At 39.3% G+C, this 23,957-nt stretch overlaps 1 protein-coding gene across 1 annotated transcript in view; it reads left to right on the top strand.

Moving 5' to 3' along the window:
* The window catches only part of KIAA1239 (KIAA1239 ortholog), a 365,576-nt gene that overhangs the window by 327,901 nt on the left and 13,718 nt on the right, over positions 1-23,957 (top strand). The window contains exons 4-5 of the mRNA XM_006895413.1: positions 15,502-15,705; positions 17,479-17,623. Coding sequence (XP_006895475.1) covers positions 15,502-15,705; positions 17,479-17,623 — 349 coding nt within the window. The remainder of the gene's footprint in view (positions 1-15,501; positions 15,706-17,478; positions 17,624-23,957) is intronic.

Raw genomic sequence — 23,957 nt, 5'->3', positions numbered from 1 at the left:
AGTCTGTGGCTTCCCTTTTTACCCTGTTGGAGAAGTTTTTGGATGTGCATAGGGATTTGAGTCTTAGAAGATCCCATTCATCTACTTTATCTTCTCCTGGTTGTAGGATGTTAGAGGTTTTGAGGTCAGGGAGTGCTATGTCTCCCACTTCATTTTTGTTTTACATGAGTACTAGTTTTATTTTGGGGTATCTTTCCTCTCCAAATAAATTTGACAATTTCCCTTTCAATCTCCTTGAAAAATGAATTTTATATATGTATTGGGATTGTATTAAACATGTAGATTGCTTTTGATAGGATTCACATTTTCACAATACTGAGTCTTCGTATCCATGAACAGGGCACATTTTTCCATTTCTTTAGGTCTTTTATTATGTCTTGCAGAAATGTTCGGTAGTTTTCTTTGTATATGTCTTTGTATCTTTAGTTAGGTTCACTCCCAATTTTTGGTTGGCTATTGTAAATGGAATTGTTTTCTTGGTTTTGTTCTCTGTGTTCTCTTTGTTACTGTAGAGGAATCCTACTTATTTTTGGATATTGATCTTATGTCCTGCTATTCTGCTAAATTGATCTACTAGCTTTAACACTTTTTTTTTTTTTTGCTGAATCCTTAGGGTTTTCTGTGTACACTATCATATCATCTGCATATAGCAACAGTTTAACCATCACTTTGTAAATCCGGATGCCTTTTATTTCCTTCTCTTGTCATATTGTCCCAGCAAGTACTTCCAATACAATATTGAGTATAAGTGGAGACAACGAGCATCCTTGCCTGATCCCTGTTCACAAGGAAAATGCTTTTAGTCTTTCTCCATTGAGAATGATATTGGCTCTTGGTTTTGCATATATACTTTTTAATGTTGTTGTTGTTGTTATGTGCCGTTGAGTCGCTTGTGACTCATAGCGACCCTATGTACAACAGCCCTAAACTCTGCTCTGTCCTGTGCCAATCGCACCATCTCTGATACACCCATCCTGATTCCCCAGTCACTAAATCAATCCACCTCATAGAGGACCTTCTCCTCTTGCACTGTCCCTCCACTCTACCAAGCATGGTGTCCCTCTCTAAGGACCGGTCCCTCCTTACAACATGTCCAAAGTCTAGATGGAGCCTCAGAATCCTTGCCTCCAAGGAGCCACCTGGTTTAACCCTTTCCACGATGAATCTGTTTCTTTATATTGACTAAATTCCCTTCTATTAAATTTTTACTGAGTGTCTTAAATCAGAAAGGGGTGCTGTACTTTGTCAAAAATGCCTTTTCTGCATCAACTGCTAAGATCATATGGTCTTGTTATTTGTTTTGTTAATATAGTGAATTATGTTGATTTTTTCCCCTTAATGTTGAACCATTCTTACATAACTCTTATGAATCCCACTTAGTCATGATTAACTGTTTTTACATGTGCTTTTGGATTCTACTTCCTAGAATTTTGTTAAGGACTTTTGTGTCTATGTTTATGAAAAATAATGGTCTTTTTTGGTAATATCGTTGCCTGGTACGGGTATTAGTGTTATGCTTGCTTGATTCATAGAATGTCTCTGGGAGTGTTCCTTCTTTTTCTGTATTTTGAAATAACATAAGTAGAATTGGTGATAAATCTTCAATGAATGTTTGGTAGAATTCAACTGTGATGCCATCTGGTCCAGGACTTTTTTTTTGTAAGAGAGTCTGTTCAGTATCTTCTTTTGTGATGGGTCTATTGAAGTGTTCTACATCTCACTGCCAATCTGGATAGGGCATGAATTTCAAAGAATTTGTCCATTTCCTCTAAGTTTGCAAATTTATCCAAGTACAGCTTTTCATAATATTCCACTATTATTTATTTCCTTGCCTCTGGTTCTGTTGTGACAACATCTTTATCATTCTTTAATCAAGTTATTTGTGTCTTCTCCTTTTTTTCTTTTGTTAAGTTGGGCAATGGTTTGTCAATTTTATTAACTCTTTTGAAAAACCAGCTCCAGATTGTACTGATGGTTTCAGTTGCTTTTCTATTTTCTTATCTCATTGATTTCAGCTCTTAGCCTTATCATTTTCTTTTTTCTAGAGGCTGTTGGGTTAGATTGTTGTGTTTGTTCTATTTGAAAAAGGTACTGAGTTAGATCATTTACTTCTTTCTTTGTTTTTTATTTGTTTTCCTACTGCTATGAACTAGCCCCAGAGAACTACCTTAGCTTCATCCCAGATGTCTTCGTACATTGTATTTTCATTATTATTTGTTTCAAGGAAATGTCTTTTATTTCATTCTTTATTTCTTCTATAACCTAGTCATGCTCTAGCAGAGTGTTATTTAGCTTCCACATTGATAGCTTTATTAGCTTCATCTTCTTGCCCTTAATTTAAAGTTTTATGGCATTATAGTCTGAGAAGATACTTTCAGTTATTTTAGTGTTTTTTAATTTGTTGAGGCTTGCTTTGTGCCCTAATATGTGATCAATTCTGGAGAATGTAACATGTACACTTGAGAAGAAAGTGAATTGAGTTTTTAGTTGGGTGCAGTGCTTGTAACATATCCACAAGGTCGAGTTGGCTGTGTAGTTTAAGTTTTCTGCACCTTTGTTAAGTTTCTTTGGAGTTGACCTATCCTTTGGCAAGAGTGGTATGTTAGGCTCCCACTATTATTGTGGTGTTCTCTATCTTTCTTCAGTTCTGTTAACAGTTGTTTTATGTATTTAGCAGGTCTATTAATTGGTGCATAGATAGTGACCAATGTTATGTCTTCTTGATCTACTGTGCCTTAAATCAATATATAGAGCCACTCCTTTTCTGGTGGTTTTCATTCTGAAGTCTATTTTATCATATTAGTGTTTACATTCCTGGGGTTTTTTTTATGAATTCCATTTGCTTGGTATATGTTTTTTCCAACCTTTGATTTTTAGTCTTTCTCTCTATTCATTTCTTACATATGTCTCTAGTAGACAACATATTGTTGGGCTTTGCTTTTTTATCCATTCTACTACTCTTTTTCTCTTAATTGGTGCATTAAGTCCATTCACTTTAAGTGTGATTATTGACAGGCCAGGTTTTATCCTTGCCATTTTACTGTATTCCTTTTTGTTGTTGTTTCTTCTTACTATAGTCCATCCACTTTCCTTTGGTGTATCTTATGTGAAGGACTTCCATTAAAAGTTCTCATAAACTTGGTCTTGTTTTCAAAAATTCCTTAAGTTTTTTCATATCTGCAATGATGTGATTTTTTTCTTCATATTTGATGGAGAGCTTTGCTGGGGAAACGATCCTGGGTTGGCAGTTGTTTTCTTTCAGCTTTCTATATGCACCATCCCGTTGTTTTCTTGCTTTTGTGGTTTCTGCTGAACAATCAGAACTTAATCTGATTGCTTCTCCTTTGTAGGTGATTCTTTGTTTTCCTCATGCTTTCAGTATTCAATCCTTATCTGTTATTTTGGAGAACTTTACTGTGATTTGTCTTGATGTTTTCCTTTTTGGGTCTCATTTATTTGGTGTTTGCTGAGCTTCCTGCATGTAGATTTCCTCATTCTTCATAATACCTGGGAAGTTTTATTGTAGTACTTCTTCTACAGTTTTCTCAGTCATTTCCCTATTCCTCTCCTATTCTGGAATTCCAATCATAGATATGTTATTACTTTTGATATCATCCCACATGATTCTAATGTTTTCTTCATTTTCTTTATGCTCAGTCTCTGATTTTTCTTCTAGTATGTTTCCGTTGAGGTTCTTGTCTTTCAGCTCACTGACTGTTCCACCTCTTCTATTCTGCTCTTTTGTCCTTCAAGCGTGTTGGACACTTCTGCCACTTCAGTCTTAATGTTCTGGATTGCATTTTCATGCATTTCTGTTCTTTCTAGTGCTGTGTTAGCAGTACCCTCTCTATCTTGCGATAATTTTTTTTAAGTTCTTGTATCTCTTTATCTCTAGTTTCATTTTCTGCTGTATTTGTGCAAGTTCCTCCTCATTAATATATTTCTTCTGACTCCATGACTCTGGAGCATTTGCTTTTCTTGTTGGTTTCCATTGTTTCTTTTGTCATTTGCACCTTCTTCTGTAGCTGTTCAAATGACTGTCCATCATTTTTTTTTCTGATTTTCTACCTCTAAGTTCCCTTTATTTGTGGCTTTCATTATTTCTTCCATTATTTGTACTTTTATTCATAGCTGTTCAGAGGTTTCCGTATCAATATATATCATCTGCCTTCTTGACTCTATGATATTCATGAGGTCTCTGATACTCTCTGCTTTTTTTTTGAGAAGGCTTAATTTGTTTTTTAAACAGTGTTTGAAGATGTCTGTTTCTTTCTTGACATTATGTGAAGTTTTTCTTGATAAATGTTAGATCATTTCTGTTGTGTCTGTGAAAGTTGGTCATGGTTCTTGCCTTTATAATGTTACTAATTAGTTACAGAGTTAAAATGTTGTGAGCTACTCACTTCACTGTAAGACCTTTCAGGATGAACTGTCCCATAGCTGACCCTCCAGCAGATTTTCAAAGGCAGGCAATAAATTGCACAGGTAGAGATTCCCTGCCCATCTTTCTCCCATGGAGCAGCTAGTGGATTTGAACCACATACTTTTGCATTGGCAGTGTAATTCCTTACCTCTAAGCCACCACAACTCCATATTGACTCACTAACAACTCACAAAGACCCAAACTCACTGCCGTTGAGTCAGGCCTGATTCATAGTTGGCCTTCCATCAAGTTTCTAAGGCTATAAATCTCAACAGAAGACTACCCATTTTTCTCCTAAGAAGTTACTGGTGGATTTGAACTGCCAGGAAAAGGTACCTTTGGGTTAGCAGCTGAACTAGGTATGGACTAGTCCACCAGAGGCCCTCTCACAGCTGGCAGCTAGAAGGGCACAGAAAATGTACTTAAGATTTGTTGTAGCACCGACTGGGTTTGTGGAAGTGAGGTTTCTTTTTCTTTCTGATTGCTTCCAGGAGCAATAACATAAGCAAGCAACCTGCTCACTTCTCTATCAAGCATGATATCCATGACCCCAAGAAGCTTTACCCTCATCTTCTTTCTGATTCCACACAGTAGAGTAAAGGGAAGGACAGCCTGAGCTCATTGACATCTTTGTAAATACTTTCATTTCTTCCATGTTGTTTGCTACAGTGAAAACTGAATTCCCTCAGACTTGGTCCTCAAAGAGTCTCAGGCACAAAGCCCAAACAGAACTAACTGCACATAAAAAGCAGAGGGGAGCAGAAATCAATATTTACCCAATGGGAAAGAAAAATCAATTGAAGTGAGGGAAAATTTTATCTCTAAGCCTTTGAAAACAGTGACTTAGATGTATCTGTATCAACATATTAATAAGGACAAGGAGATGCAAAAGAATCCTTTTACGTTTAAGTTCCTAGTTACAAAGAACTCTATAATTCATTAAGTATTGCTTATGGTAGAATTTATACATAGAAACTATATTTAACAGTGTTACAAAATATTCTTAAATTATTTTAACCATTTGGCCTTAATTCTGTGGGCTGGAGGGCGCTCTGGCGGCCTACTGTTGTTGTTAGGTACTGTCAAGTCAAGTGTGACTCATAGCAGCCCTGTGAACAGTAGATCTAAATCCTGTCCTATTGTGTGCCATCTTCACCATCTCAGATACACTTGAGCTAATTGCTATAATTATTGTATCAGTACATCTAGACAGGGGTGTTCCTCTATTTTGCTGACCCTCCACCCTTCCAAGCATGATATCCTTTTCCAGGGAAAAGCCTCTCCTAGCAACATGTCCAAAATATAAGAGATGAAGCGTTGCCATCCCTGCCTCCAAGGAGCACTCTAGCTGGACCCTTTGTAAGACACACCTGTTTGTTCTTTTGGCAATCTATGGGATATTCAGTACTTTTCTCCAACACCACAACTCCAAGGCTTTAATTCTTCTTCTGTCATTCATTGTCCAGCTCTCAGATACATAGCAAGTAATAGAAAAGACCATGACCTGAATAAGGTGCACCTTAGTGTTCAAATTGGCATCATTGTTCTTTAGTATTTCTGAGAGGTCCTTATTGACTTGCCCAAAGCAGTACAACTCCTTATCTCCTGATGCCTGGTACCAAGGGTGTTGATTGTGGGAACAAAATTATTAACAGTTCCAGTCCTTTCTCTATCATTATGCTGCCCACTGGTAAGGTAAGGACCTTTGTTTTCTTCATGTTAAGATGTAACCCATATTGAAGAAGGCTATAGTCTTTGATGTTCTACAGTAAGTGCTTCAGGGTCCCTATGCTTTCTGCAAGCAAGAGTATATCATCTGCATAACACAGGTTGCTGATGAGTCTCCCTCTGATCCTGTTGTCACATTCTTCTTCAGAGTCTGGCTTCATCAATTATTGAGGAGTAGTGATGTCAGTTTGAGGTCTAAGGTATATCTGGTTTAGGCCATGGTCTTTGCAATCACTTTCTATGCATCTGAGAGCTGGACAATGAATAAGAAGAACAACAGAAGAAGAATTGATGGCTTTGAGCTGTGGTGTTGGAGAAGAATACTGAATAGCCCATGGACTGCCAAAAGAACAAATAAATATATCTTGGAGAAAATGCAGCCAGAGTACTTCTTGGAGGCAAGATGAAAAAGCTTTATCTCACCTACTTCAGGCATGTTGCTAAGAGAGGCTCTTCTTTGGAGAGGGACATCATACTTGCAAAGGTGGAGGGTCAGCAAAAGAGAGGATCAACCAGATAGATTGACACAGTGAATACAATACTGGGCTCTAGTATGTCTATCAAGAAGTGTGAGGATGGCACACATAGGACAGGTTTCAGATCTGTTATTCATAGGGTCACTATGGGTTGCACTGGACTACATGGCACCTAACAGCAACTCTCATGAAATAGCTAGTGGATTTGAACTACCTGCCTTTGAATTGGCAGTATAATTCCTTACCCACTAGGCCACCAGAAGTTCAAGCTAAGTTTAAAGAGGTCCCTGTCTGCAGAATTTCCCAGTGCCATATGTCTCCTAATTTTCTGGCTGCTGGTACCAAATGTACTGATTGTGGGTCAAAGTGAGATTAAATTGTTGACAACTTCAATCTTTTCTCCATCTATCATGTTGTTGCCTATTGGTCCATTGGTAATAATTTTTGAAGCACTTGTTTTAGAAGATCAAAGAATACAGGCTTCAATATGGATTATCCATGGGAGTAAGATGGGCAGTGTCCTCTCGTGCTATTTACTGCTTCTAAAAACCTGCTCAACTGTCATTTATTATTTCCAACTCTGCAGCACCTAACGAAAACTCAAATGGATCACTGTTTTTTCCTTAATTTCGTGGAGTTGGGCGGGGAGGTATCCAGTGTTTAAGAATGTTCTTGTTTCTGACAAGCTGGCTTTAACTCATAGGGCTGTAAATATAACAGAATCAAACCCTGAACCATCCTGAGCCATCCTCACAGTCTCTGTTCTGCTTTTAAACTCATTGTTTAAAAGGGATATATGATTAAGTAATATTGTTATGACAGAAGTTCAGAATGAAGGCTGCATAGTGGAGTGGACTTGGGGATGGGGAGGATTGTATAACAATGAAAGAAGTTTTCTTTTACTTTTCAAAGAGAAGAGCGAACTGCAGGGAGGGGTGGACAGGGAGAAAAGTGCAATAGTGTATGGATGGAAATCTACGTCTCTGTAAATTTTCATTAAAGTTAATTAAAAAATAAAAAGAAAAAATACCTAAAGTTGCAGTCATACTAGGTCAGTCCATCTCATAGAGAGTTGTCCTGGTTTTTTAATGGCCTTCTTCTTCATAAGTATGTTGTCCTTTTCCAAGACAACACGCCTGAAGTGTGTGAGACAAAGTGTCCCTACCCTTTGTTCAAAGGAGCACTCGAGCTGCACTTCTTCTAGTACGGATTTGTTCATTCTTCTGGAAGTTCATGGTATTCCAAAATTCTTGAAGAATCTCACAATTCAAGACACCAATTCTCCTTCCTTACTCATTGTTTAATTTTTACATGCATAGGAAGCAACTGGAAATACTATTGTTTAGAACAGGCAGATCTTAGTATTTAAAGTGATGTCTTTGCACTTTGCTTAGAATTTTAAGGAGGTTCTTCCTAGCAGATTTGCCCAAAGCCATAGCAACAACAACATACATGTTTTAGTTTTTTAACCGTTGTTTCTATGGGTGTTGATTGTGGATCCTAATAAAATGAAACCATTGACAATTTCAGTATATTCTCTGTTTATCATGATGTTGTTTATTGGCGTACATATGAAAAATTGTGTTTTGTTTCTGTTGAGGTATAATCCATACTAATGATTATAGTCTTTGGGCTTCATGGATAAGGTTTTAAATTTTTTCTTTTCTGCAAATGAGGTGTGTCATCTGCATTTTGCAGATTGTATTTAAAGAATCTCAGTTTATCATCTCATCTCATTGCCATCAAGTCAGAACCAATGCATAGCTGACCCTCCCTTAGGTTTCAAAGGCTCCCAATCACATGGGAGGAGATTGCCCATCATCTCTCGAGGAATTGCTGTTGGATTCAGTCAGATGGGTGAAGCCTTTGAGTTAGCAACTCCTCAGAGACTGCCCTAGCCAAAGTCCCTTGTTTAAGCATATGAGAAATTACCGTTGTCAAATTTGACTAGGTAAGTGGGAGAGGTGACTATGGATTTCTCTGAAAGTCAAAATCCCATATGTTTATATTCATAAATGTATTGACAGTACTCATAAACAATTTAATAAAAACCTGAAACTTTTCATCATTTGCCTATCTTCCATGTAGGATAGGATCACAGGCAGTTTCATCAACGGCTTAATTTTTTTAAAAAACAGATCGCAGTGCAAAATCAAATGTGTCCCTCCAACTCTCCATCAGGTTTCCTCATTATCTACTGGCAGCTAAGCCAGTTTATCTAAATGAACAAAATGAGCTTGTTGGTCATGGGAGTAAGAATGTCTGCAAAGTACTTTTCTCCTTTGATGATGAGAGTGAATAGTCAGTGGCCAATGAGCAGAAGCAGGATAGCTTCTTATTCCCTTTCTGGAGCTGCCCTAGATCCTTCCAAGAAGACTCCAGGCAGTGACAGAGCTATGAAAATAAGGCTATTAGGGAACCAAGATGATGGTCTCCCTCTTGGCACTTTGAGTAGGGCTGCCAACACCTTGGACTTGGTCTTACTACGTTGCCATGGCTGCTTTTCTCTATTGACTGTATGAGCTGGATTTGTGACCAACTTTGATTCTTTGTCTAATTTGACTTTATCTAGCGCTGGTTGATTATTTGAGAGTTATCTATAGGTGTTCCTTTAAAATGATAACTACACGTAAGCCACTACCCATACTGCTCCCCCCCCAAAAAAACGACATCACAAAAAAACCTCTACAAAACAAACCTTAATATTCTTCAGTTGTAAATGTCTTTTTTGCCATTTCTTTTTTCCCCTGTCTTTCAAAAAGCAAGATAAGACTAAAAGTAGAATCCTGTCTTTGACTTCAAAAAAGAGCTGTTTCATGATTTATGAGCTTTCTGCCTAAAGAACTAACAGAAGAGAAAGACCAGAAGAGAACAATCCAATAAGTAACTTTAAACGATAGCACATTATTACATTTCTCAAGTTCTATATTACCACTATTTATAGCAGGTACTCGATACATATATTTGCTACTGGAATTGAATGAGGACCTTTATTTCTTCTTAGGCCATCTCTGCCCTCAGGAACATTTTCCTTACTATATCAATCAAAAAATATTGCTTAGTGCTTGGTTCTCGATGCAAATAAATGCTTTCTAAATAGCCTTTGAATTTTGTGCTCATCAGCTATGTTCTTGGTCCTGCTCCTTCAGTCCTTGTTTTTACTAATGAGACCATATATGCATTGTCTGTAGTGGTGGTGGTGGTGGTGGTGGTGTAGTGTGCCATCAAGTCAATTCTGACTCATCACAACCTCAGGTGACAGTAATAGAACTGCCATGTATGGTTTTCATTACTGTAACTTCACAGAAGCAGATCACCAGGTTTTTCTTCCTCAGAGCAACTGAGTAGGTTTGAATTATCAACCTTTTGATTAGCAGCTGATTGTTTCACTGTTTGTGGCATCAGGGGTCTTTAATGGCTGCCATCAAGTCAATGCTAATGCACAGCCGCCCTGTAGGACACTGTAGAACTACACCATAGAATTTCTAAGGCTATAAGTCGTTACAGGAGATGACTACCAAATCCTTCTCCCACAGAGTGGCTGGTGGGTTTGAACCAACAACCTTTCAGTTACCAGGAAAGCACTGAACCACTGTGCCACCTGTAGTTGGAAAAAACAACAACCCAATTAGGCCTACTGCTACCAAATAGGTCTAATAGGGAGCTCTGGTAGCTTAGTGGTAAGAGCCAACCCAAAGGCACAGAGATTGAGGAGGATACCAGCTGCCCCACCGGAGAAAGTTGGGCAGTCTATTCCCATGTGATTTCCTGCTCTGGAAACCTGCTGGAATGTCAACCAGGAGTCACTTCCAGTTTGACAGTACACAACAACTCAACTCATACGAATGCTATAGAGCAAGTTGGAATTGTTGCACTGTGTTTTCAAAGCTAAAGATTTTTATAGAAGCAGACTGTTAAATTCAAGAAATCAAACGATGTATTGAAACATTGGGAGAGTCTGCTGTCAAGGAACTTCAAAGTATTAAGGAGCAATGATGTCAGTTTAAAGACTAAGGCAAGCCTGCTTCAGGCCATAGTGTTTTTAATCACTTATTATGCCTGTGAGAGCTGGACAACAAATAAGGATGATAGAATATGAATTGATGCCATTGATATGTGGTATGGAGAAGAGTACTAAAGACCCCATGAATTGCCAAAAGGGCAGAAAGATATGTCTTGGAGAAAGTGCAGCCAGAGTACTCATTAGGCAAGAATGGTGAAACCTCATCTCACATACTTTGGGCATGTTTCTAGGAAAGGCTGTTCCTTAGAGAGAGACATCATGCTTGGGAAAGTGGAGGGTCAGTGAAAAAAGAGGAAGACCTTCAACGAGATAGATTGACGTGGTGACTACTGCAGTGGGCTCAAGTGTGTCAAGAATAATGAGGAGTATGCAGGATAGGGCAGGGTTCAGATCTGCTGTTCATAGGATTACTATAAATTGTACTTGAGCTGATGGTAGCTAACAACCACCCAACAATAACATTTTAACAAGCCTCATGGATGTTCCGGGTACAAGCACATTGTAGGAAGTGATTCATAGATAAAACCCTATCCTAGACTCTCATCAGTCTTTTATAGAGCAGACAGACTGTGATGAATCACAGTGATTTTTGTCTTGTCCTGGCATTATGGCTGAAATAAGATATTGTTTCACTTGCCATTATTTTTTAATTATTATTAAATTTTATTAGTTTTAATGAACATTTACAGAGATTTTGGGTTCTCCTTCATTCATTGTTGCACTGTTTTCTCTACCCTCCTCCCCAGTTCGTTCTTCTCCCCCCGCCCCGAATGTCTGTTTTAATTGTCCAATTGCCACAGTGCTTGTCAAAGCCAGTTCTGATTAATCTCCTTTGTCAGTGTGTCCTTTGCCATTCCCTATCACTCCTCCCTGAGAGAGACTTCACCCTGATTCATAAGGAAAAGGGGATGGTGTATTCTCTTAGCTACTTCCTGCTGAGAAGGGATGCTGTGGGTTTCAGGGTGAAGATCTTCTCTCACTACTCTAAAGGGCCCCTTTGACAGTAGGAAACACATAGACTATTATGGAGATTGATTTTGGAATTTAGATACACTGTTATCAGTTGTGGTTAGCCGTACATGTTCATATCCTTGAAGATGTATCATGGAGGTGTTGCAACCTAGAAGACACAATTTAACTAACAAGTTAAAAGTACACACTTGCCATTATTTTGTACTACACCCTCAAGTGATGCTCAGATTGAGAGACGTCAAGACGTGGCCAGACCTCAAATGTGGGTCCATGACATTGTTGGACTTCATTGGCTGTTAGACTGATTAGACTGTTAGCCAGTTTCCACATTCTAATGATTTAATGTCTGCCTGTGTCCCAAGTTCCCCACCCTTGACCTCCACCTCACTTTAATGGATCCCTCTAGTGACTACTGCCTGTTGTTGTTGTTCCTGTTAGGTATAGTAAAGTTAGCTATGACTGTATAGCAACGCTATGAACAACAGATTGAAACCCTTTCCTTTGCTGCAATAGCCATACAGTCTCTGCCATGCCTAAGCCCTTTGACTACTGCTTAGAGGTCTTTTTAGTTCCAACTCTTTTTATATACTATATACCAAAATGATGTTATTGTTAAGTGCTGTCAAATTGAGTGACTCATAGCGACTCAGTAAACAGGTCCAAATCCTGCCCTTTCCTATGCCATCCTCACAATTCCTGACACCCTTGAGCCCATTGAAGTAATAACCATGTCGTTCTATCTTGTTGAGGGTTTTCCTCTCTTTCACCAGCCTTCCACCTTTCCAAGCATGAGGTCCCTCTCCAAGGAATAATCTCTCCTAGCCAACATGCCTGACATGTGAGATGAAGCTTTATCATCCTTGCCTCCAGGGAGCACTCTGGCTGCACTTTCTCCAAGACCTGTTGGTTCTTTTAGCAGTCCATGGTTTAATCAATACTCTTCTCCACCACCACAATTCAGAGGCATCAGTTCTGAGATCGACTTGACAACAGCACATTTACAGCATAACTGAGAATACTAGGGGAGCTGTAGGTGGTAAAACAGTTTGAGTAGAAATAGCAAGATTATTGATACAAAATGAAAATGTAGCCATTATCATTAATGAAGAAACTGCTTGATGGGTTAATGTTTTTGCTCTGTATATTTTCACCTAAAATAAAACTTTTTTTAAAAAATAATAAGCTATTCTGGGTTAGCCTTCAGGTTAATAATAGTGCACAGGAGTTGAAATGCTCCTATGTATAAAGAACCCTCATATGCGAGGTCCAGTGGCCCAGTCCATATGCCTTGTACTAGCTCCGGAGTGATGTCTCCCTGCCAGTTTGGATCCACTAACAGCTCTGTGAGAGAAACTGTCTCCTCCTGTGGGATTTACAGCCTCCAAAAGACCCCTTGAAGGGTCAGCTGTCAGTCATTTCCCACTCAATCGCAATGAAGTGTACGCAATGAAAGGTTTTTTAGAAAATATGTGACTACTGTTTTTAAGACCACTTCCTCAGGGGTGTATGCAGTTAGAGAACAAATGAGTTCTTTCTACTTCCTGCCTGATCAATGAGGCTGGTACTAAGGAGGGTCTAAGTTTGAAACATTATTTGCATGTTTCTACTTTGCCCTCTTAACACAAAGTATGCAGTTCAAATCCACCAGTTGCTCAGCAGGAAAAAGGGGTAATCAACTCCTGTGCTGTTTACTGTCTCTGAAAACCCACTGAGAGGTCAGCTGTGGGTCGGCTCCAACTTGACAGTACACAGCAACAATTACTTTATAGCTTTAATGGGTATATGCTTGCTGTCCTCCTATTAGTACAGCATTTGTCTGTCAGTTTGCTATACTGGGGTAACTTGTGGGTTGCTTTGATGATGGGAGCTGTGCCATCGATGTCTCAAAGGCCAGAAGGGTTGCCCGTGGTGGATGGGTTTCAGAAGGGCTTCCAGATTAAGACAGACTGGGAATCAGGCTTGGCGATCCATAGCTGAAATAACAGGCCTCTGATAACACTACAAACAATAGAGGAATACAGTACTAGAGGTACAGCCCAGATTAGAAGTCATTCAAAATGAGGAGAAACAGCTCCAAGAACTCATAACACAGAGACTGTAGAATGGGCTCTGGTGTATAGAGATGATGAGGATGGCACAGGCTAGGACAGGGTTAAGATCTGTTATTCAGAGGGTTGCTATGAGCTGTACTCACCTTGATGGCACCTAACAACAACAACAAGCTTGAAACAGTGAGTTCATTTAGTCACAGCCACCTTCAATCCCTCATATGAAATACATCACCTTAGAAACAGCTAGTGGACCAGCCAGGCAGGCATGTGCCTAGAAAGTTCTGTGTAAAGATTTCAGGCTGGCATGAGTATTTCTGGCAAAATGGGTACCTTACCAAAGCATACCCTAGGAAGCGTTTTTGTAAATATGCTAATTTACAGCTGAGTGTAAAAACGTACAGACATTTGTATTGTCCCAGTGAAACTTATGAAAATACCTCCAATGGAGAGAGGGTGGTTGGCAAAAAACATAGATGGTGCATATTATTTGCATAAAAATAAGACAAATATTCTCCTTTGCTCAGCAGTTCTTAGATGATCACTTTTCTATTAAAATTGGTACAGTTTAATATTCTTCTGAGTTCCCATGAGTATACTTAATTATTTCCTAAGGACAAATTCTCAGGAGAAAAAAAAATTCCAAGTCTAACGTTACATAGATCTTTTATTAAAGATTTTTAATATTCATTTCCTGAATACCTTCAAGGAAATTTTGCTTCACATTACACACCTATCACCACTTTATGGTTATTCTCTTACATATTTTACATTGGGGGGGGTAGAAATGAGCCTTGATTTTTTTTTTCTTTGCCAATTTACAAGAAAGGCTGATATCTTCTTTGTATTTTTCAATTTTTCAAATTCCTAATGGGGCTGATACTACAAGCATTGCTTTGAATAATGACACATTTCTCTGTTTGGTAGCTTTGTAAATCTGGGACTTAGAACCTAAAATCAGCTCTTAAAATACAACTCTTTTTTTTCTGAGAGTTTCTGTGTTTGACATTTCCATAAGGTACAACATGTCACTTTTCTCTGCCACACATAAAACAACTTTCACTTCATTGTTTAAACATTTTGAGAAAAACAGTTGGATTAAAAAAAATCTGTGTTTTGAATTTGCCTGATCTGATTGTTATGTGCTGTCGAGTCACTTGCGACTCATAGTGACCCTATGTACAACAGCCCTAAACTCTGCTCTGCCCTGTGCCAGTCACACCGTCTATGATACACCCATCCAAATTACCCCAGTCACTGAATCAATCCACCTCATAGAGGGCCTTCCCCTGCTGCGCTGTCCCTCCACCCTACCAAACATGATGTCCCTCTCCAAGGACTGATCCCTCCTTACAACATGTCCAAAGTATGTTAGACGGAGCCTCAGAATCCTTGCCTCCAAGGAGCCGCCTGGTTTGACCCTTTCCAGGATGAATCTGTTTAATTTCCTAGCAGTTCATGGTACCCTCAATACTCTTCTCCAGCACCACAGCTCAAAGGCATCAATTCTCCTTCTATCCTCCTTAGTCATTGTCCAAATCTCTGATGCATAACAAGTTATCGCAAAGACCATGGCCTGTATCAGGTGCACCTTAGTCTCCAGAGAGACACCATTGCTCTTCAGTACTTTGGAGAGGTCCCTAACAGCAGATTACTAAGTGATGAGATTAATAAAATATAGTTAACAGAATTTAAAATCCATTGAAAGTGAAAACAAATAGAACGAAAGATCTTATTTTCTCTTAGAATGTATAGAGTTCTACCTCATCTATGTCCTGAAGCAAATTTTCTTGGTGATACACTAAACTGAACTTTCTTGTTGATACACAGGGACTGTTAGGTGAAAAATATGGGAACATCCGAATCCCTGGAGAAGTTGAAGCTTCAGAGTTTGAAATGATTTTGGATGCTGCCATAGAGGCAAAGCTGGAGACCAAGTTACTCGAAGAGTGGTATTGTCGCGATGAAAACTCGGTGCCCGCAGCTTATTACCTCAGACCCAAGTCAGAAATGCTTAAGAGCAATAAAAGTACAGTAAGTTGTGTTTCTCTGAAATATTATCCTCTAAATTATTTAACAGAACTCTGGTGGCCTAGGGGGTACAGAATTATGCTGCCAACTCAAAGGCAGAGAGTTCGAATCCTCTCTCTGTTCTGAGGGAGAAAGACGGGCAGTCTGATCCCAGGCAGTTTCAGCTTCTGAAAACCCTCTGGAGGGTAAGCTGTGGGTCACTTCTAACTTGACAGCCCATACTAGCAACAACAAAGTATTTATCTGTCCATTATTTTGAACAATTTATATCATCCAAGGTGATTTTCTCTACAGAAATTTTACAGTACATGAAATGTCACTTTTCTTTGTTTTTGTGCTGTTATGTGCCATTGAGTCATAGTAAGCCTGTGTACAACAGCTCTGAGCCCTGCCCTATTTTAAGCCAATTTCACTGTCTCTGGCACACCTACCTCCATTACCCCAGTCACTGAATTAATCCATCTTATCTAAGGTCTTCCTCTCTTACACTGTCCCTCCACTCTTCCAAGCATGAGGTCTTTCTCCAGGGACCTTTTTATTATTTTCTTTTTAAACAACTAAATCTACATAAGGATTGCTCAGGAAAACTGGCAAGGTTCCAGTTTGTTGTTCATACAATCGTTGTGCTTCATAACCTGCTCAGTCGCACATAACAACAACAACAAATCTAAAACTAAGAAACCTTTCACATTTTTTTCTCACCTACCTCAGTGAATCTCAGACTTCTCATACAGAATCATATTCTTTTTTTCTAAAATCTTATCTTCTGGAAGTTTATTTAATGAAGATGAAGTAGGGGCAAACTTCTCAGTGTTTATCTGAAACTGTTATTTTTCTTTTTTCATATACTGCATCTAGTTTTCTCATACTCTGATATTTGTCTTAAATCTGTAAATCTAAGTAGTCTATAAATCATGGAAAATTTGCTGTCATCATGTAAAATGTTGTTGTTTTTGTTGTTGTTGTTGTTGTTCTTAGATGCCATGAAGTCATCTCCAACTCAGAGACCCTATGCACAACAAAAATGTTCTAGACCACGGCCTCTTTACTGTCTGTGCCTTTCCTCCTTGGAATTTACCTAAGTCTACATTACACCATCTCAGTCTACATTCTTCTTGCCTTTTCACTTTTTCTAATGTTATGAATTCCCTCATCTTTCTGTGCCTCCTTCAGAGAGATTGCTTTAGACCTTATTTTTCAGTTTGTCAGTTTTCTCTTTAGCTGTGATGGTGAAGTTGGCACAGGAGAGGGCAAGGTTCAGGTTGGCTGTTCAGAGGGTCACTGTAAGTCAAGCTTGACTTGATGACACGTTACAACAAGAGTAACAACAACTCTGTGATTGGGTTTTCAATACTAGCAGTTGTGCTTTTAATTTCAAGAAAGGTGGTTTTTTGTTGTTTTTTTTTTTTTTCATGGATCTCAGTTGTTTTCGAAAAGCATACTTAGCCGTGTTTTAAACACTTTATTGTGATTGGAGCGAAAGTTTACAGAGCACTTGACTTTCTATTCAACAATTCCTTTCTGTTCAACAGTTCATGTACATTATGTTTTATGGCATTGATTACAACCCCACATTGTATCAGCACTCTACCCACTTCTCCATGTTGTTTCCCATTTCCATTCATCCTTTTTCCCTATCCCTTCTTGTCTTCTGAGTTTATCCCTAGTAAAATACTATCCTTTAGGTCATGCATGATTTGATTATTCTAAGAAGTAGTTTCCTCTCTGGTGATACTGATTATCTTATAGGCCTGTCTTACTTTTACCTTCCCTTAGATGCAGCCTTCTGCCAATACTGAAAATGAGAAGAAGTGGCAGGAGATATCAGATGAGATCAAGAAGATATTTAAAGCTGCTGTAAAGCTATTACATGAGAAGGGAAAGATGAAACACAGCCAAGCTAAGAGGTACCTGTTCTCAGGTAATTTTTATGCCTCCTCAGAATATTAGAGAATAAACTAAACTGGTAGCCTAGTGGCAAGAAGCTGCACTGCAATCCCGAAGGCACATGGTTCAAGGCCACCAGCTGCTCTCTGGGAAAAGCATGGGCAGTCTCCTCTTGTGCAATTAACTGCCCCTGAAAATCGCCAGAGCATCAGCTATGAGTCAGTCCTGACTCTATGGTACACAACAACAACCACAACAATAAGCCCAAGTAAAGTAAAGAATAGAGAAATAGTGGATGTAGGCATTGCCTTTCTTTTATGACTGCAATTTAGTCTCATTTGCTATCTAGCAAAAGTTCATTTTTCTAAATGTTTCAGTGTCCTAGAGGGGCAGGTCCAGGTCTTTTTTAATTCATAGGTGAAACCTTTCCTTCTCCAGAACAGGTGATTTTAAAAGAGACAACTGGATGTGATGGATCCAGCTTTACCAGTGTTTGTCAGTCATTCAGTACACATTTATTAAGGACTTGCATATGCCAGGAAGTGTTGTTGTTGTTGTTGTTGTTGTTAGGAGCCATGAGTGGGCCCCAAGTCGTATGTGCAGCACAGTGAAAGCTGCCCGGTCCTGCCCCATCCTTGTAGTCTCTGCTGTGCTTAAGTCCACGGTTGCAGTTGCTTGTTACTCCATCTCGTTAAGGGTCTTCTGCTCTTTCACTTGACTCTTAGCCTGTTCAAGCATCTTGTCCTTATCCAAGGATTGGCCCCTTCTGATCACAAGTCTCATCATCCTTGTTTCTAAAGAGCTCTCAGGATTCACTTCTTCCATGACAGATTTGTTGTTCTTTTGACAGTTCATGATGAAGTCCATATTTTTCACCAGCCCCACAATTCAAGAACATTAACTCTCCTTTGGTCTTCCTTATTCACTGTCCAACTCTCACATACATATTAAGCAACTGAAAATATCATGCCTTGGGTCAGACACACCTTGGTCTTTAAAGTGACATCTTTTCCATCAACCAATTAATGGATAGAGAAGCTGTGGTATATTCACACAATGGAATACAACACAGCCCTAAAAAAAATAAGAACTCATAAAATATCATACAAAATGAGTGACCCTGGAGGAATATATCAGTGAGTGAAATATCTCAGTCACTAAAGGAGAAGTACTGCATAATACCACTGTTATAAAACAGGACTGACATGAGGGTTGGGGGAAAACTAAGAAAAGAGGAAATATATAATGAACACTGCATTGAAATAGATGAGGCAAAGAACGGTCTAAAATAAATATATGATTGGGAATTATTTGCATGACAACAGTCCAGAATGAGAGGTGCATAGCAAAATGGACTGGAGGGTGGGGGTTGGGGGAGGAGGGAGGAAAGTGTGTAACAATGAAAGAATCTTTTTGAAGAGAAAAGTGAACTTAGGGGGAGGGAAGGGAAGAAAATGTGCACCAATCAATGAATGGAGTTCTAAGTTTTCTGTAAATGTTCATTAAAATATTAATAAAAAATAAAGTGGCATCTTTTGCTCTTTAGTACTTTAAAGAGGTCTTTGGCAACAGATTTGCTCAGTACCATTACTGTTTGATTTCCTGCCAAGTCCTACGGAAACAAGACTTGCAAAACAGACAAGGCCTTTGCCCTCCTGGAATATTTTGGTGGAGGGAAGTAAATTATAAATAAACATGATCAATAAATGATAAATAAAAGTGAATAGGATAATTTTGGAAGTATTAAGTGCTATAGCTTAAATACAGTAAAAGGATAACGGTGAATGATGAAGGGTGTGGGGTCCAGATATAGATGAGGTGGGGTGGGTGTAGGGTTCAGATGTAGATGAGGTGAGCAATTAAAGAGATGACTGGAGCTAAGTGACTAAAAGGAATTTGCAGTTACAGAGGTAGTGAGTGATCAAAGGTAGAGAGTTCCAGGCAGATGGATTCATGAGTTCAAGATCTTTGAGAAGGGAATGTGCCTGGCAAGTTCTTGGAGCAGGAAACGATGCGAATGAGCGATGAAGACTGGAGAGCGGACGCTGGTCATACTAAGGACCTTATATAAAAGCACCTTGTATACAAGTCTTATGAAGAGTTGTCTGGTAGGCCGTGACTCATAGCAACCCTATGAATGACAGATCTGAACCCTGGCCTGTCCTGCACCGTCCTCACATCTGCCACACTTGAGCCCATTGTTATAGTCACTGTGTCAATCCATCTCATTGAGGGTCTTCCCCTCCTTCACTGACCTTTCACTTTTCTGAGCATGATATGCTTTTCCAAGGACTGGCCTCTCTTAGCAACATGCCCAGAGTATCTGAGATGAAGTTTGACCATCCTTCCCTCTAAGGATTACCCTAGATGCACTCTCTCTGGGATGAACTTGTTCATTCTCTTGTTGTTCCATGGGATATTTAGTACACTTCTCCAGCACCGACACTCAAAAAGCATTGATTCTGCTTCTGTCATCTTTATTCACTGTCCGGCTCTCAGATACATAGCAATTAAATGAAAAGACCATGTCTTGGTTCAGGAATATCTTAGTTAAATCACAATAATAAAAAAAATATTTTAAAAATTGATAAGAAAAAAAAATACCTGACATCCTTGCTTTTAAGCACATTCGAGGAGGTCCCTGACTGCACACAACCAATACGTGGCTTTAAAGAACAGACATCATTGTGTATCAGTGAAGGAATTTTTCTTTTACTTTTCAAAGAGAAGAGCAAACTGCGGGCTTGGTGGGGGGCAGGGAGAAAAATGAAGCTGTGAATGAGTGGAAATCCAAAATCTCTGTAAATGTTCATTAAAATTAATTTTTTAAAAATTATAATAAAAAAAAGAACAAACATTTATTTCCTCAGTTCTTCAGATTGAAAGTCCAGATCGTCTTGGCCAAGGCAGTTCCTTCTGTGCGCCCCTCTCTTACTTCCTAGTATCTGATGAGAGTTCTAGCAGACACTGGCATTCCATGGCTTCTGTTCTCTGTTGTATGCGCCTCAGCGTCTACTTTGACTTTTTCATAACTCGGAACTAGTTTTAGAACTCACTTGTAGAAATATGATCTCATCAAAATAACAAAAATGCTGATTTACAAACTGTCACACCCAGAGCCGCAGCAGTCAAGACCACAGTGCAGGTTTGGGGAGGCCACAGCTCGTCCGTAACAGGCACTCACAGCGTCATCCATTAGCAGCAGGTTTTTATGTTCCTTTTATGATTGATCTACTCTTGGTTCATACACTCTGTCCGTCGACATGATCACACAGAGCTGTGTTCTGGAAGTCAAAGGTGACACTACCTATCTGTGATTATTATACACTGGGTATAGATGTGACAGATTGGTCACCTCCTTTCTCTTCCTGCTACTGGCGGAGAGTAAGTCCTTGAAACTTCCGGAAGTTATGCACTTGGGTATGCACCCTGGCAGGCTCCCTACATGGCTGGCAAACAGATGGCCTGAAGGCTGCTTTCTGCACCAAATGTCTAGATGTCTTCCATCTCCCCTTGTCTAGCCCTACCGCATCTTCTTACCGTCTGTTGAAGAGTAGAACAACTGTTGTGTAAACCCCATAACTAATCTTTTTAACTAGCTTGTTTGATAAAAACTACTTATCCTTGTGACACAGACTCTGGTGCCTAGAAGAATTGTATTTTGTTTATGTAATTCATAAGTTTTTCTTACTATCGTCATTGGAAAATCAACCAACCATATGGGTTCCACTAAAAATTGTATAATCATTTTTAAAAGAAAATGTCCACTTCCTTTAAGTTCATTTATAGAATATGTCTGTGTTGTACTTGACTTTGGGGTTGTGACCAGCATATTACCATTTTTTGAGTTATGGCCAGCCCAGCCTTGTGTTTTCAGAGCCCAGCCCATGCTTTCAGCAGATCCCAATCCAATGGTTACCTTCTCCAGAAAGCCTTCCCTGACTTCTCCTAGTGGGTTAGAACTCATTGGCTCTCCTTGTTCCATATTGTTCCCCTTGCTGTGACTAATAGCATAATAACACTTCTTTGTGTGACACTGTTTACCTGTTTGAAGTTGTTTCTTCTTATTCATCTTGAGTCACTCTGTATTACCAAATGAAAGTTCCAAAAGCTTTACTCCATCCCCATTATCAGGCTGACTCTACTTCGAGGATGTAGCTCTTCTCCAGTTGTTCCTTCCAACCCAAGGAGCTCACCTTCCAGCTCTGTAGAAAACACTCCCCTGATAGCCATCAAGTTTTCACCAGCTAATTTTTTTAAGAAGTCTTGCTTCCCAGTCTGTCTTGGTCTGGAAGCTCGGCTAAATCCTGCCCACTATGGATAATGACCTGCTGGTATTTGAAATGCCAGGGTCATAGCTTCTGGAGGGAAATAGGAAGACCTTCAATGACGATAGTCTGACACAGTAGCTCCAACAATGGGCTCAAACACAACAATGATGGTAGGGAGGGTCCAGGACGAGGCAGTGTTTCACAGCAGAAGTGCTGAGGCGTAAAAGGAGATTGCCTTCTTCCACAGAGTAACTGGTGGATTTGAACCATGTGCCTTTGGGATTGCTGCACAACTTCTTGCCACTAGGCCACTAGAGTTCCACTGGGCAAGTGTTTTGTTTATTGTACATGGGGTTGAGGAATCAGAATCAATTCATTGGCACGAACAATCACAACAATGTTTGCCTTCTTGCCCTGGACTTTGAACTCACTGTAGCTTTTCCTCTCAGTGTTTTCTCTCTCCTCTGTAAGGAACTCTGGTGGCTTAGCACATTGCATGTTGCACTGCTCACCAGAAGGTCACCACCAGCTGCTCTGCAGGAGAAAGGTGGGCAGTTCTCCTCCCATAAATATTTACAGCTATGCATGATTGCTATGAGTCATCATTGACTTCAGAGAAGTGGATTTGTTTGATTTTGTTTGCTCTCCATTGTAGCTTAGGCAACTGGCAACCTGTCTGGTACATGACAGGTGTTCAATAAGAGTCAGTTGATCTGCACTGAAACAGATGAGGGAGTGAATAATTTAAAAGCAATGTATGATAGGGTATTATGGTTATCACAAGAGTCCACAATTAAGGTTGCATAGTGGAATGTACTTGAGGTGGCGGGAGGGGTGCAGGGGGATTTTGTACCAGGGAGGGAGTGTTTCTTTTACTTTTGAAAGAGAGGAGCGAACTGGGGGGGGGGGGAGAGTATTGCAGCAATGAATAAATGGAAATCCAAAATCTCTGTAAATGCTCATTAAAATTATTAAAAAATAAATAAAGCTTAAGAATAAAAAAAAAGAGTCAGTTGATCAAAGGGATGGCTGATGGAAGGAAGAGAAGAAGAAAGGAAGGAAGGAAGGAAGGAAAAGAGGGAAGAGTGTTTAAAAAAACTGTTGTTGTTCTAATGTGCCATTGAGTCACCTAAGACTCATAGCAAACCTATGTACCTACTCTGTCCTGAGCCAGTCTGATTCCAATACACCTACCCCCATTGCCCCAGTTATGGTGTCAATCCATTTCATCTATGGTCTTCCTCTCCTGCACTTTCCATCCTTCTGAGCATGATGTCCTTCTCCAAGGACCGGTCTCTCCTGGTCATGTGCCCAAAGTATATGAGAGGGAGCTTCAAAATCCTAGCTCGAAAGAGAAACTTGATTGGTTTCACCCTCTCCAAGAGAGATCTATTTGTTTTCTTGATGGTCGTGGTATGTTCAAGACTCTTCTCCAACACCACAACTAAAAAACATCAATTCTTCTTCTGTCATCCTTAGTCATTGTCCAGGTCTCTGATGCAAAGCAAGTAATCATGAAGACAATGGCCTGGATCAGGCACAACTTGGTCTCTAGACTGACATTGTTGCTTCTCAGTACCCTGGAGAGTTGTTGCTTCTCAGTACCCTGGAGAGGTCCCTGACAGCAAATTTCCCCTGAGCAATTTGTCTTTTTTATTTCCTGACTGCTGATGCCAAAAGATTACTTGTCTTAATATTATTTTAGAATGACTTAAGATTAAAATTCTGGTATTTTCTTCACTGAAAATCATGTGCAATCTTTCACTCTTTTTAAATTATTGTTTGAGTTACCCATAATTGTTTAATTATTATCAATCAAGTATCAAATGTTCTTGTACAGTGTCAAATTATTTGCAATACATATTCACATCTGTGTAAGCACATGTATATGCTATATAATAGAGATTATTTTACAAGGAAAAAAAGTATCCTTTTCTTATTCCTGTTCTGTTGAATATAATGGAATTGAATAGTAGCATTGCTAATTCACATTTATCAATGATCAGACATGATTCTATTTTGTTTTAAAATGTGCTTTCATCTGGTGGTTCAAATCTATGAGTAGCTCTGCAGGGGAAAGATGGGCAGTCTCCTCCT

This window comes from Elephantulus edwardii, unplaced genomic scaffold (assembly GCF_000299155.1).
Source record: "Elephantulus edwardii isolate Elephantulus edwardi_28Jun2011 unplaced genomic scaffold, EleEdw1.0 scaffold00167, whole genome shotgun sequence".
Taxonomy (NCBI): Eukaryota; Metazoa; Chordata; class Mammalia; order Macroscelidea; family Macroscelididae; genus Elephantulus; species Elephantulus edwardii.
The sequence above is the reverse complement of the archived record's forward strand: the minus strand, read 5'-3'. Positions and strand labels throughout refer to the sequence as shown.